At 31.1% G+C, this 16,111-nt stretch overlaps 1 protein-coding gene across 2 annotated transcripts in view; it reads left to right on the top strand.

Annotated features, from left to right (window-relative positions):
- The window catches only part of CERT1 (ceramide transporter 1), an 80,900-nt gene that overhangs the window by 52,436 nt on the left and 12,353 nt on the right, over window positions 1-16,111 (top strand). The window contains exons 8-11 of one of the 2 annotated variants that reach the window (XM_039857311.1): window positions 1,369-1,461; window positions 6,572-6,658; window positions 9,529-9,621; window positions 10,134-10,211. In XM_039857311.1, coding sequence (XP_039713245.1) covers window positions 1,369-1,461; window positions 6,572-6,658; window positions 9,529-9,621; window positions 10,134-10,211 — 351 coding nt within the window. The remainder of the gene's footprint in view (window positions 1-1,368; window positions 1,462-6,571; window positions 6,659-9,528; window positions 9,622-10,133; window positions 10,212-16,111) is intronic. The other variant, XM_039857312.1, reaches the window with a different exon arrangement.

The following is a 16,111-nucleotide window of genomic DNA, read 5'->3' as shown; positions in this document are numbered from 1 at the left end:
TAGTCTTTTTATCTTTCACTAAGGGTTCATCAGTCGTATCTCACCACACTGCCTAAAAATATTCTATTTATTTAAGATGTTTGCTTACATTAATAGACTTACATATGTGTAATTAATAGACTCACATACTTTTTCACTTTCCCCTAAGTGTTTTTAATAATACTGCTGTGCTGTGTGTTTTTGTTTTGTTCATTTTTTTAAATTAAGGTATATTAATACATACAGTGAAGTATACCAATCTTAAGTGTACTGCTTGATGGTTTTGTGCATTTATATACACTTCTGTCACCACCCTTCAGATCAAGATATTTAACTTTTATAGCACCCCAGTACAATTGTTGATAGCTTTAGTGGTTATTGGCAAACAATTTTCTAAAGTGGTTATATCAGTTAAAACTACCAGCAATTGATGGAATTCCACTTGTTCTTCATCCTTGGTCGATGTTCTTCATCAACACTTGGTATTGTCAGTTTTTTGTGGGCATTATTGTTTTTTAATTTTTAGCCAATCTGCTGGATATGTAGGCCCATTTTTTCTTGAGTATACAAAAAGCACTTAATCTTTGGATCTAATAACCTAATTCATTGATTTGTACTAGCTTCATTTCAAACAGAGTATTTGGAAGTATTGAGCTTTGTGTGATTTCAGTGTGGAATTTTTAGCCCATAAGCATTTGAGGTAAGGCATTTGACTAAAGGCATTAAGTTCTTTACAAGCTTGTTGGATTTCAGTATCAAATTTGACACAATGCAGCCTATTGTTATAGAAATAAGTTTGAGATCGGTGCCAGCACCAGCCTTTTTCTTTTTAGTGTTGACCTGGGTCTTTTAACTTTTTAGAGCTACAGGCTGTATCTATAAAAGGAGAGAGTTAAAGTAGAAATCTAAGCTCTTTTTCTGCTCTAAAATAGATTTATCCAGCAGTGGGAAAGTACAAGAAATATTTCTATCTTGGAATATAGTTTAGCATTCGTTCATTCTACTTATTGAGTTATTTTTTTATTAGCATCTATTATATTTTTTTCTTTATAACAAAATAAATATTGCTTTAATTGGGGAGAAACAAACGCATGAATATATTGTAGACATTTCTCTGGTCCTAATTTATCTTTTTTAATGTAGATAATTTTGGCAGTTACTTAATCTATTTAAATACATAACTTACCTTTTAGGTGATCTTCGAGGTGATTTAAATGGTAGCTTGTGTATAATATATAGCCCAGAGAAAAGTGTTTTCTTTGGCAGATTAATATTCATTTTTCATAAAAGTGAAGTTATTATTTGGCCAAATCCTAAAATTCTGGTAAAATGCAGAGAAAATCCCCACTTCAAATGATAAAATTTTCATTTGCTTTTTTTAAAAAATAGGAAATCGAGAAAAGAAGAAGGATAGAGGAAGCATACAAAAATGCCATGACAGAACTTAAGAAAAAATCCCACTTTGGAGGACCAGATTATGAGGTATGAAGTTACATTTTGATTTTAGAATGAGAAATATATAGGCCATATCTATAACAAAAGTGATTAATTTTTAAATAATACTTTTGTAACTTTTCAATAGTCTAAATATATAATTTGTTCTTCAGTGTTTATTTTAATTAAATGTGTATTCCATAATATATAAATACTAGGCTTACTCTGAAATATATATTTTTTTATTGCCTCCAAAGTTTAATATAGGCTTTAAAAGTCTCATTATTAGGCCTATCCACTTTATGGTACAAGTTTTTATCTCCCCTGTCAGGATGATAATTTTTAATGTCATAATTCATTTTTTTTTTAATAAAAGCAACTTGCAGAGGAAAAACCTGAATACTTTATATAGACAAAAAATTTTAGTCTGTGCTGTGTACTGTGAGCTCTTATCTGTAGCAAAGCATGAACTGTTCTGATTGCTTTGCCTTTATGTTTGAAAATATGTGAAACTTTTTTCCCTTTTATTTACTTATTAAGCAGTTAATAAAATGTTCCTCTCCATATACACACATATATTAAAATTTTATAAGCTATTATTTCTATCATATTTCTTTAGAGAAAAAAGTGCAAGACATATATCTGGTAATTGTCATTATCATTATTGATATTCCTGAAATGAGCATTTTTTAAATGGAGTGGCAAGGAGTATCTCTGAGAGAGAAGTAGGATGATAAAATAATTATAGTTAGATTATATTTAAGAAAATAGAAGAACAATTTCTTGCCATTTTTGTTCTAGAAATGAAAAAAAAGCTGTTGTTGACTGAGTATTTTTTTACGTTGGAATTGATGATTTCCAACTATGGAAATTCACGATAATTTAAATATTTTAAAATTATTAAGCTGTCAACTTGTTCCTTCTATAATGTATAAAAATTATATACTTAGCAATCCTCTAAGGCTTTAGAAAACTAGATTACTTAAATATAAGCTATTTTAATTTTTATTCTGAAGCTAAGTAGATTATTTTGCCATTTTAGGTTTGGGGGAACTATCAGCTTTAAAAAATTACCTTATTTTTTCATATTATAAATAAAATAAATGTTTATTATAGGAAGATTATAGAAAATACTAAAAAAGCCCATGTTTTTAATTTAACTTAATTAAATTAAATTAAATTGGTATATGTTACCAATTTATCTTGGTATCAATTTAATTAAATTGGTATATGGTACCAATTTAATTATATGATATCAATTTAATTAAATTGGTATATGGTACCAATTTATCTTCTACCAGCAATATATAAGTACAAATGTATACTTATCTCTACTTCCGTCAACACAGATATTTTAGAAGACTAAGAGTAGAGTGGAGAGTGGAGGGGCCTTGTGCTAGGTATATGTGTTTACTAGTTTTAAATCCCCCCCCCAAAAAATTGTTTTATTTATTGATGTGATTTAGGCTTTCTTTAAAAAATATTTATTGATCATTTGTTGTCTTTAATGACTCACTTATACATGTCCCTTGACATTTTTCTTATTATTAAGATTTGCTTTTTTTTTTTTCTCTTTATTGATTTAGATGTGTAGGATTGGCTTTTCATTTTTCAATTATTTCATTCCTTTTGTAGTATTTAAAAAGTGTTTTTGTTTATTTTTATACTTTCATATAATTAATCCCTTTTTATATACTTACCTTTACATTTGGTATCATGCTTAAAAAAATATTCTCTATTTCAAATAATTATTTGTATTTTCTGGTTTTTTAAAAAAAATTTAATAGTCTCTCCAAAATATATTGTTGGTATATCTAGATTTTTAAGAATTAAGATATAACGTAGGACTTTTTTATTCCAATGGTGTTGTTGACTAAACCATATTTTTTCACTCATTCGAAATGTACCCACCCTCTTTTAATGAAGAAAATGATTAAGGGTACTTCAACCTTTTTCTTACCAAATCCTTGTGGTATCGAGTTAAATATACAATTCTTAAAGTAGGGCCAGATTTTACACCTTTTTTCTCTTCCTTTTAGAATTTTGAACCATCCATATTTTCTTGTGTCAGCACTACACCTGCATGGATTTTAGACATTAATTCAAATATGACTTTATAGGTTCTCATCAAACATTCATGATATTCTAATTATTAAACAAATTTTAAATATTTCTGTCATCTGTAGCCTCAGAAATTAATTTATAATCTTAAATTCATTTCTTAAGACTTCTTATACTGCAGGGTACTGTGCTAAGCATGAGGGATATTGGAGGGAACAAGGCAGACAAGGATCCTGCCTAGGCCCACCTTAATGTATACTAATGGGAATATAGACTAGATAACAGGCAAATAGAATAATGTACCTTATAAAACACATTTAACACCGAAAGGGATGGCTTCCCAAAGGAAACAACATCTTAGCTGAAACCTTAAGAATGAATAGGTTGAGTAGATTTTAACCAGGTGAATAGCCTAGAAAGAAAGTTGCTGGGGGATTGGGATGGGCAGGGGGCTCAGAAAAAAAAAACAAAAACAAAACCAAAAAACATTTAGAGACCAGAAGCAGGAGAGCATTACAGATCCTTAGAAATAGCTTTTAAGCAAATGAAGTTTTCAGATTTTACAGTTTAGAAAAATCATTCTGCTTCTTGCAGTGAGGAGAATGTGTTGAAGTTGACAGTTGTGACAGGGGCTTGGAGACTTTTTCAGTATTAGAGGTGAGACTTGAAGATAGCCTAAATTAGGATAGGACAGTAGGAATCGACATGGACAAATTAGGTATTTGGAAAGTATAATTGAAGGGTATGATGATTGAAGGAAGGAAAAGGGAGAAGTCCAAGAACAGGCCCAGGTTTCTGCCTTCATCAGATTGGTGTGAAGTTAGAGAAAGAACAGGTTTTAGACATCTTGCATGTGATTTGAAGCATTCACCTGAGGAGGTCTTATATATTATTAGATGTAAAGATCTTAGGAGAGGGATGGACAGACTGTGAATTTGGGAATCATCAGATGATGACTGAAGCTTTAGAAATGAAGAAGAATGCTGTGGGGAGAGCAAGTGTAGAACCTTAAAGAACACCCACATTTAAGGGGTAAGCAGGGGAGGATGAGCCTGCACAGGAACCCAAAGAAGAGTGCTTATTTAGTAGAGATGAACTTGGAAATGAGGAATCCAAGGATAAAGATCTCTTCAAAGAATCATTAGAAATGTTCCCAGTAGGGCAAGTAAGATCGAGACTGTGGAGTGTCCTGTAGATTTAGCAATAAATAGCTTTTTTCCTTGTTAAGCGTGATGAGATAAAGGTTTGTTTGTTTTTTAAGTTGTTTTTTAATAAAGGCAATTTCATTGCAATTACTTTAGTTCTCTGTCAAATTTTCCATCAAAGGAAAAATGTACTTGTCTTACTTGCCCATTTCATGTCATACTAGAATTTTTAATTTTTTTAAATTAAATTTACTGGGGTGACATTGGTTAATAACATTATATAAATTTCAAGTGTACAGTTCTATAATACATCATCTGTATATTGCATAGTATGCTTACCACCTGAAAGTAGAATTTTTTAATGCTATATTTCTCAATTAGTAGATGGAGACTCTGACGTGATTGCATAGGTTAAATGAGTATTATAATTTTTAAAAGTATAGATGTGATTGTGATCAATACAGTTTTAAAAATCATTAGAAAATATGTTTGAGCTCAGAGTAGGTTTTGACTATTTTGTATAAGAGACCAAAGTGATACCGCTGTCATTTGAGTGTCTTTGAAATGTTTTAACTTTAAAAACAGAATCCCACAGAATAGAGGCCTCCGAATGTTGTTACTGCTCTTTTTTATGATCTAGCTAGGTATTAGATAGTTATATTCACTTAACGATAATTTATAGAGATATATAGTATTTTGTATGTATGTCATAGTTGAATAAAAAGTTTTTGTTTTTTTTAAATGGGTTGTGAGGAAGTCCTCATAACTTAAAAAAAAACTGTTGCATTAAATCAAGATTTCTCATTTACCTGTGCCAAATGACAGGCATTACACTGTAGTTCCCATCACCCTTCCTTCCTGTATGACCCCAAGTTAATGATGGGATGGGATGATGTTGCTGCTTTTTCATGAAGTAGTGGTGACTTGGGATTATCAGTCTAAATGGAAAGATTCCAGACAGACCAGCAATCATTCATATGTCATTTTATGTATTTAAAAATTTAGGGAAACTTAAACCCAAGCCTACCTTTTCAGCCTCCACTTTACCATAACATGAAGCTGTTATTCAGCTTAGTCACTTATTTTTTTCATCACAGCAGGAGCATACTTGCTTGTTTTCATTTTGCTATTGTTATTTATATTTTTCTGATACAACTGATGTTTCACTTGCATGAGAATCAATTGGAGGACTTATAAACATGCAAATGCCTGCTCCATCCAATGCCTACTAAAAAGTAATTTCTGTGTATGGGGGCCTGGGAATTTTTGTTTTAACAAGTTCCCCAGGTGATTGAGAACCTTGCTCTTCCATCTAACCAGGCTTTCAAGTGTCAGTTCAACTTTTCTTTCTCCATAAATTGTCTTTGCTTGGGAAGATCCCCTTCAGAACTCCTTTCTGCACTTATTACTATAGACCTTATACAACTTTGTACTTACTTTCTACAATTTTATATGGTTTCTGTTCACAAGTTCTCAAGTTACAAGTACTCAACCCTACCACAAAAGCAGGCATAGATAATACATAAATGGATGAGCATGATTGTATTCCAGTAAAACTTTATCTTCATTTTATGTAATTCTCACATGTCAAAAGTGTTATTCTTTTTTTTCCCAACCATTTAAAAATGAAATTCTTAGCTTAAAGGCCATACAAAAGTAGGCCATGGACTGGATTTGGCCCGTGGGCCATAGTTCTAGATTGTTGCCCTAACACAGTGTTGGTCAATATACAGTAAGTGTATAGGTCCTGAGTGAATGAATTGTTATACCCATGATTTTGCACAGAGCATGTGTTGCACATCTTTTTTATAATATGATCTAATGTACTCACTGGTTCATAAATATTTGTTGAGTCGCTTTTCACCTTTCCTCAAGTTAATGCCAGGGTTATCTGTGTTTTCCATTTTCTTAAATGAACTGCGTTTTTTTTTTTTTTGTTTGTTTTCAAATAGGAAGGCCCAAATAGTCTGATTAATGAAGAAGAGTTCTTTGATGCTGTTGAAGCTGCTCTTGACAGACAAGATAAAATAGAAGAACAGGTATAACTGTTATTAAAAATTCTAAAACTAGGTATTCCTTGATATGTTATTTTATATGAAAAGAATTTGAAAATCGTTAAACCGATAAACTAGACAATGAACTGTATGTCTATACTGAATCACAAATGTAGACAAATCTTTGTCACTTCCTTCATCGAGTAATTTCCAAGCAATAGAAAGACCAATGAATGATACTTTAAAGGAAACATGCATAATTAACACAAAATTAAATGAAAATATTCTGCCTGTTCCCTTTGAAGTTTCCAACTTTATCATTCTATTAATATAAAGCATATATTTACTTGGAATGAAACTGTCTCTTAGATTTTCTCTTTACCACCAAGCACCATATAAATTCGAAAGGAAAATGACCAAGAATTTATTTTTCTTCTAAATTACTATTATTCCATTTTTATTATCTCCTTTATTGCTTTCACTACCTTCACCTTCAATTACTTTCTCACTTTTAATTCTGCTCAGTATTTTATCACCATTAAATTTACATCAGTTATACCTAGCTTCTGTGGAAATTGAAGGAAAGCATTTCTTAAACCTTTAACTTTGATTTCAAGATTAATTTGATCTTTTGCCTTCAATGCAGTTACCACATATTACCACTAGAGGGTACTTAAGGATGAATTTTAGTTTTCCCAGGACTTTAAGCATCTTGCAGATAAACGTGTATCAGTTTTATACTACAGATTAATTTGCATTAAAAAAAGTTGACATGTTCATTCTCTATCATTACTAAGTCAGTCATGGCCGTTATGCCCATTTACTGGCTTATCTACCTGAGGATAAATCAACTGCAATAGTGACTAATTTTCTCGTTCATTTTTCATTTTTTTCTTCTAAATCAGTAATAAAAAGTTCATGTCACATTAATTTATAAAGCTTTTTGCTCATTTTTTATACCTGAAAGATACTACATAGCACTCAGTAAGAGCAGGAATTTTCAGTTCCTAAATGAGCTCTAATTTTGGATGCCAAAAGTATTACCAGAAGTAGCATCATCATGTTTGTTTTTTTAAGGTTTGTTTTTTTTTTTTAATATATATGTTGTTATGGGAAGACTAGTGAACTGTGAGGTCAAGACAACTTTGATTTTTTAAAATTTATTTATTTAAATTAGTTTCAAGTATACAGTACATTGGTTAGACATCTATATTGTTCATAAAATGATTCCCCCAATTGCTCTTTCCCTCCCCTGGCCCTCCACTTAGCCACCATATTAATGTTAACTGCATTCCCTGTACTGTGCTCCCTATCCTTGTGCCCAGCTATCAACTACTAATCCTTCACCCCATTCTCCCAGTCCCCCAACCCCATTCCCCTCTGTCTGTCACCTAATTGTCCACTTTATTTGTGAGTCTGTTTTTGATTAGTTTGTTCTTTTTGTTCCTTTGATTCCACGTGTAAGTGAAATCATATGGTATTTATCTTTCTCTGACTGACTTATTTCACTCAGCATAATAACCTCTAGGTCCGTCCATGTCATTGAAAATGGTAGGATTTCATTTTTTAATGGCCGAGTAATATTCCATTGTATGTATGAACCATGTTGGTACAGCCGCTATGGTACAGAGATTTCTCAGAAAATTAAAAATGTATATACCTTTTCACCCAGCAATTGCACTTCTGAGTATTTATTGAAATAGAACCAAAACAATAATTCATAAAAATCTATGCACTCCAATATTTGTGGCAGCACAATTTACAATAGCCAAGATATGGAAGCAACCTAAATGCCCATCAACAGACGATTGGATAAAGACAGCTTTATTCTTATTCTTAGTTATACTGGTGACTATGTACCTGTAAACATATTACTTAAATTCTCTGGGCCTTGGTTTTCTAATCTGTGAAACAAAGAGTTAGACAAGATGATTCAAATCATCCATTCTGGCTCTAAAATGCTGCTTTCCTAAATATCAACACAGTGGTTGAGTTGAAATGGAAGAAAATCAATGAAAACTTCTATAAGCTTTAGAAAAAAAAAATATTTATGGAGCTATTAACTCATTTAATTTCAGTCTATTTTTGACACTTTGGTAGATATTCTACAAAACAAGTTGTTAAACAGACCATGATTTTCCTTGCCTAATAACTAGGCATGCCAGTATGACAAAGATGATTACAATGTGTCAATGCTGTAGAGGTAGTAAGCTTCAGTAATCCATGAAATCAGTTCCAAAGGTTCAGATCAATTCCCTCATTGTATGCAGTAGATATTGCATAGGGCTTTCAACAATTCAGCCACTATATAGGTATTCTTTAGTGACATATTGAGTTTACATTATTTGTTTTACATTATTTGCCAACAAAAGGAAAGGTATGTGCAATAAAGTGGTGAGTGAGAAATGAGATCTTTGCAGTTATGTGCACATAGTGTTGAATAGAAATTAGCAGTTGTCTTCTTCATAGTTAGAAAGATATACATATGTTTTTTGGAACATAACGGACACAGTGATATTGGTTCAAATGATACAGCCGTGCAGGTCTCAGATGAAGTAGAACAATTGGAATAATTTGGCCAGAGTTTGGATAAGAAAATCAGCAGTGTTAAGATTGATTCATGGTAATGATGTCATGCTGGTATTGAGAGTCTGACTGGAAGCAAAATCAAAAAACTAATCCCTGGTCTAAGGTAGTAGCTGTGGACTCCAAAAGAAGAGATTGAATTGGAATACATAAAGTAAGTGTCAGGATTGGAAAGGCTTGTATCTTTAGATTAGTTTCATAATTCAAATTTTTATAAATACTAAAGTGTTCAATAATTAAATGTTGGTAGTTCCAGATTATGTTATCTATTCTTTAGCTGCGAAATACACTTAAAAACCTTCCCATTCTAACATTATATGTTTTCTTAGTCACAGAGTGAAAAGGTCAGGTTACATTGGCCTACATCCATGCCATCTGGAGATGCCTTTTCTTCTGTGGGGACTCATAGATTTGTTCAAAAGGTAAGCTAATATTAGAGTTTACTGACGTATATGTTGTTTTGTTCTTCACTGTTGATTAGAACTCTTTTTTGATAAGTTTTCTCCCTTTTCTTGAATTCGAGTAATGAGATTTTTTGATATTATATGTTTTCTTCCATATACATCTTCCAAAACAAAAATCTTCCTCTGAACATAATTTCTTTCTTTCTTATTTAAGGGGAAAAGAGGTTTGGGGGTGGATAGGGAGTAACTAGTCCAAAATAGTTAACCAGAAGCATAGCCAGTTATATTAAATTTCTCTTTTCTTTGGGTTAAGTTGTATTATTTTATATTATTAGAATTACTGCATTCTTCTTAGAAAGATTTTGGAGCATAACACATAATAGGTACATGAAGTCAGCACTTGTTGCTGAGCTTGTTTCATATAGTGCTTTGTTCTCTCTTTCTTTATCTTGTGTTTGGAAGTTGGTACTGAATGCTCTGTTGTGCCTTTGTTCTGATTACTTGGTTTTTTCTTTGTCTGTCTCTGGTAGCCCTATAGTCGCTCTTCCTCCATGTCTTCCATTGATCTAGTCAGTGCCTCTGACGATGTTCACAGATTCAGCTCCCAGGTACTGTATGAATGTATAGAGTGGACTTGAGTCTTTCTGTGCTGTATTTCAGTCTGCTTTCCCAGTTCCTAGAAATCTTTTGGTTAGGCCACTTGTTTTGGTTTTGAATTTTAAATAGTAACAATAAGCACTAAAAAGGCCTTCATTATCTACTAAACAGTTCCTCTATCAGGCTTGCACATGCCTTTTGTATCCTCTACTTTGAATAGCTTAGAATTTTACTATATAGGAGGAACTCCCGAAAGACTTCAGATCAAATTGAAATAAGTCAAAGGTATCTGGTTTTAAAATATCATGTAATATCTATTTCTTCAGATAGGATTCAGCATTTTATTTCACATTTATATTAATATATACAGGATATGTTATAGCATAAAAGGAGGCATCAACAGTCTCACTTCTAATCTAATTTAAATATAATTATATTCAACAGGAAAATAATTTTTTATTTTATTTTTTATTTTTATTTTCAATTATAGTTGAAATTCAGTATTATATTAGTTTCAGGTGAGCAGGAAATACTTTTTAAATAATTTTTCTCTCATTACCATTATAATGTTGAGTACTGTTGAACAGATTGTACTTTTCTTATGCACATTATCTTTGGATATTATAAATTAATATTCCTGTTCATATGCTAAATTTATGAAAATTGGTTTTAATTGGTTAGTTGGCATCATTGTAAGGGTTTAGGAATTTATGACAGGAAACTGGATGCTTATAGTCTCTTCCCTCAATAAAATCATTGGAGGAATATTTTTTAGCATCAACATTAGTTGGAAAAAAAATTTTTCTATCTTCACATCTTTACAATTCAGCTTTGTGTCTATGTAATGATTACAGTTTATTGCATTACATTATGTTATCTTAACCCAAATTCCCAAATTATTGAGTTTAAATCCTGGTTAGCTGCATGATATTGGACAACTTTCCTAACTCTTTTATACTTCACTTCTGTGATTTAGCTAGGACTCTGATCTACCTAGGGCCGGGCATGTAATAAGTGCTCAGTAAGTGAGCTTTTATTAACATTATAATAACATAATTTCTTCGAGCTAATCAAAATGATCTGTGTCATTTTTTTCCTCAATATTCAAATAAATTTTTAAAAGTCATAATTTAAAACATTTTATTAGTTTACACATATGAATAAAATTTACATTCATTTTTAACTATACAGTAAAGAAGAAAATAAGAATCAAATTGTTTTTCTGATTTTTGCAGCTTTTTTCTCCTTAAATGTTTTTGAGAAATAGATGAATTAACCTTTTAGAAATCACATGTAGCCAAACTTATTACAGTATTTCTTACCTTTTGCACATCCATTTGTACATGCTTTTTAAAAAATGACTCATATTCACAATAAATTACTGACTAAACTTGATAATACTGGGAGACTTTGGTTTATCCTGCCAAGTTCTACCTTGCATTAAAATAGTAAAATAAACTAAAATCCGTCAGTACTGGTCACCATTTTCTCTTAAAATATAGGAACACATAGTCTATAAAGGAAAGAAAATGTAACGAGAGCAAAAAAAGAATATAAGCCACTAATAGGTGCATAAGAATTAGGACTTCAGAACCCAGACCTGTGCCCTAGCTGTAGCTCTATAGAAGACTGAAAGCCTTCAAGTACAGATGAATATATCACTGAGAAGCAGGTGCCCAGATTTCTACAAGTCTTTTGCCAAGTCATAGCTTACTTCTTTACCTAATTTTTTGTGTAACTCATGTATATAAGTTGAGAAATTCTTTGCGGTGGGTTTTTCCCTAATATATGATGCTCATGATCAGATGCTGTTTTAGCTTTAGATTATTAAACTGTGTTATATGCCAGATATTTGGTGTCATTAGCAGACTTGGGCTCTGGCATTTAACTGTTGATTCTTTTGTCTTTGACATCTGTATACAAGTTTTGGCTCCTGACTGCTTTGTTCTTGTTGAAATCATGTTCATAATCCTAATTAGGTAAGATAATTAAACAGAATTGAGAGATGCCCTGAAAATAACTTCAAATAAAATAAGTGAATTTATTAGGAAATTAGTGGCAAATCATGAATCTGTCTGATGGGCAGATAATGGGAATGCAGTAGCTCTAAATCAAAGTGTACAGAAAGTAGAAAGGACTTGAATTTATGAATGAATCTTTTTGTCACATTTATTGGCATAACACAGTTACCATCTAAAGATGTCACCGTAAAAGTCAGAGGGAAAAAAATCCACTGTTGGGGGGAAAAAAAAAATCAAAGGGTTGGCAATAAATCTGTGATTTAATCTATGATGAGCATCATTATAAAAAGTTCTTTGTAAAGTTCTTTCTGACTTTATGTCCATAGTAACACATTGTTGTGGTAATTATTTATTTCATCCTTCCTTTTTTTATTGTACAGTAATACATGCTATTTAAAGCAGAACTAGAAAGTAAATAAAATTAAAATACTACATCACTATTAGTATTCTCATACATATAAAAAATCATATTGATAAATACACACACTTTAATTGTTTTTTCCTACCAAAGTAGCTAATTCTATATATACTAATTTGTAACCAGCTTTTTAAAAAACATATAATTAGGCCCATCTTCCTATCAGTAAATATAGATCTATATCTCCTCATCTATTTATGGATATGCATACTGAGTCTACCTACTCACCTAATATTGAACATTTCATTTATTTTCAATTTGTCTCTATTATAAGTAGTGCGACATAGGCACTCTTTTATATGCAGCATCTTTATATATACATCTTTGTACACTTATTCGATTAATTTCTTAGACTATAGTCCTAGAGGTAGAATTCTTAGAGCAAAGCCCATGTGCACTTTTAAGTTGTTTTTTTTTTTTTTTTAATGTGGATTACTAAACTGTTCATTAGAAAATTTGAACCAGCTACATTCCCAGGTCAGTTTTCTTTTGCTGTACTGACACTGAATATTATAATTCAGTTAATTTTTGCCAGTCTAATACACTAAAAGTGATATTTTTGCTTCTTGGCTGTTTGCCTTTCTTTTTGTGAATCGACTTCATGTCCTTGGCCATTTTTCTTTTGGGTTAACAGTACTATTAACTTGTTATTAATAAATTATTCTATTCAGCAAATCTCTATATGACTATGACTCTAATAATAAGCATAGTTGTATTCTTTTCACATGGGTGAGAGAAAGAGATCTAAGGTGTGTTTGAGCTCTCTCAGATTTATTTTTGTTCAGTAGACTTTGATTCATTTCAATTTTGTTGTGCCATCAAAGGGCAGTTTTCTTTTAAAATTTCTGTATTAATAATGTTAGAAAAATCTAACTAGACAGCCTCCTAAAATGGCATATCAAATGATTCAAATGTCAGGTGAAAGAAAAGGTTGTAATTGGAGTACCATCACCTCTTATTTCAAATGTGTTTTATCTCCATTTTTTTGATAGTTCATTTGGTATGAAGATTCTGTGTATGTCAGCTTATCATTTTCAACTTTAGGTCCAAAAAAATCAAGGACATGATTCCTGAAATTATGTTTAGTCTATTTAAAACTTACAAATATAGTTAAAGCAGGAGAAACCTGCTTTAATAATTTGATATCATCTTTTTTTTTTTTAAGTAATAGGTGTTACTAGTAACATTATTTCCTAGTATATCAAGTTTTGATCCTAATAAAATGGTAAATTTGGCTTGTGCTTATTATTGTCATCCAACTTAATGGTCTGTAGTTTCTCACTTAATTTTGATATACAGGGTCATAACTGAAAATAGTAAATGGAGTGGATCATTAGGTTAGACCTGTAGTGTCTGTGGTACAAATCATCAAGTCTCTGCCCCTGTAGTAAGATAGGCTACTTCATATTTTATTGCCGTAAACAAAAATTCATTATAGTAAGATTTTATCTGTATCACCTCTCTTGTTAACCTTAATATTATTACCTGGAGGAAGATGCCATAATGGATAAAGATTCCATGATGAGGACTTTGCAGAGATGGTTATTACAGTAATTGAGTACTTCATTCATTTCATTAATTTCCTAGAAGCACAGCACTGAATACAAACTTGTGTTGTTTCTTTGTTGGACTTTTTCAAGCCTTCTTAAGTCAAGGAAGTAAATAAGAGTAGAAGACTGAAAACTTCCATAGGTGCAGTGGTAACTGTGATAGGAATGTCATTAAACAGAACTCTCCATTTTTTAACAATAAAATCCTTCACATTATTCTTTTACAAGTAATCCATTAAAAATGGTAAAAATGGGGCTTATTTTGGGGAAGCGTTTCTTTCTGCCTCTGATTTCATAATATATGTAGGTGTTCTTAACTCCCAGTTCGACCTAAAAAGTACATATTCAGATCTAAAGATTTTTAAGGTCTTAGAATCTAAAAAGGGTAAAAATTTCTCCAAATCACAATGGGACACAGACAAATAAATCAAGGCAGTGCTACTGTGAGTTTTATTTATTTAGGAATACCAGCTGGAATTTTGTTATTCCTCTTTGGTAAATGAGGTACATTTTGAATGTATTCATAACTTGGAATCCCACATTAATTATCCTTACCCTCTTAAAGCATATTTCAAATTATAGAGGCACACAGGTTTTTCCAGCAGTCCCCAAAGTTATGTTTTCTAATTTGGGCTTTATAAAATTATAGAATGTACTATTAGTCACATTTAAAATTTTCTCTCAACTCTGCAACCCAACACCATTCACAGTGTTTTGAGGATTATGAATAAAGAAATAAAATATTATGTTAGCATTTTAGTACAAAAGTAGATTGTAGAATCTCAATTTAGAAAAATGATAAAAGCATTATCAAAAACCTTTTTTGTGATAATTGCCAATTAAAGAGTCACATAAACTCATACCTACTTTCAGTAACTAAAAATGCATTCTGAGATCCAGAAAACTTGTAGCAGAAATACATATTACAATAACATATTATTAATATCCTTTTGTATAGAACACTTATAATTTTAAGTTTCTGTCCCCAAACCATTAATTTTGTATTTAAAGTATTTACTTCAAAATATGTGTAAACCTGGTTCTTGTTCTCTAATAAACGCATAACACTTTATGTAAAATAAATAGTTAAACTTAGGAATAAAAATTGAAGTGTTATATACGTATTATATACATATTTTCCAATTCTTTTCTACCTTCTCTTCTGTGCTTATTACATAAAATTATGAGTAAAAGCTAATATTCCTAAACTTAGAGCTTAGAAAAAAAGTGTCTGTGTAGATGGTAAAGAAGCGGTTTCTTCAGAGACAATCTTTATCACTTCAGTTCTGTTTTATACATTTCAAACTTTGCAAAGAACTCTTATGTGAAATCTTACCATTAAATCTGATTGAGGATTCGGGAGGTGTGAAATATTCGACTTTATTTGCTTATATAAAATGTGCAGGGTTAATTTGATAGTTAAAAGCAGAGGTTGCAGTTAAATTTTAGTAGAAGAAATTTAGAAATTTTTTCAAATGAACTAAAAGGTGATTTTTTGTAAATGTTTGCATATATGAGTATTAGCATTGTCCCTGAAAGAATTTAGAACATGAAATTGGAATGAAATAAATGAGGGGGTTGATTATTTTATAAGTTGGCTTATAGTTATGATAAAAGAGAAGTTTATCAATGAAAGAAAAGTTTTGTTACTTTTTTATAGAGAAAATCTTAACATATAATGATCTTTCTAATATTTCTATAGTCTTAAATATAGGAACACTGGACTAGATAGTCTCTTCGTGCTCCATTTACCCTTAGTGTTCCATGATTTTATCCTTTAAGATGTCATTTCTGTAAAAATTTTATAGTAAAGGAAGGAATTTTTTTTTCCAGAAAATGCTTATTTTGGTCACTTGATGCACATTAGGCCCAGTATATGTTACTTGTTTGAAGCATCTTCCTTTCCCACATTTCTCCCTCCT

This window comes from Pteropus medius, unplaced genomic scaffold (assembly GCF_902729225.1).
Source record: "Pteropus medius unplaced genomic scaffold, Ma_sr-lr_union100, whole genome shotgun sequence".
NCBI classification, from domain to species: domain Eukaryota; kingdom Metazoa; phylum Chordata; class Mammalia; order Chiroptera; family Pteropodidae; genus Pteropus; species Pteropus medius.
This window is presented reverse-complemented; position numbering and strand designations above follow the sequence as displayed.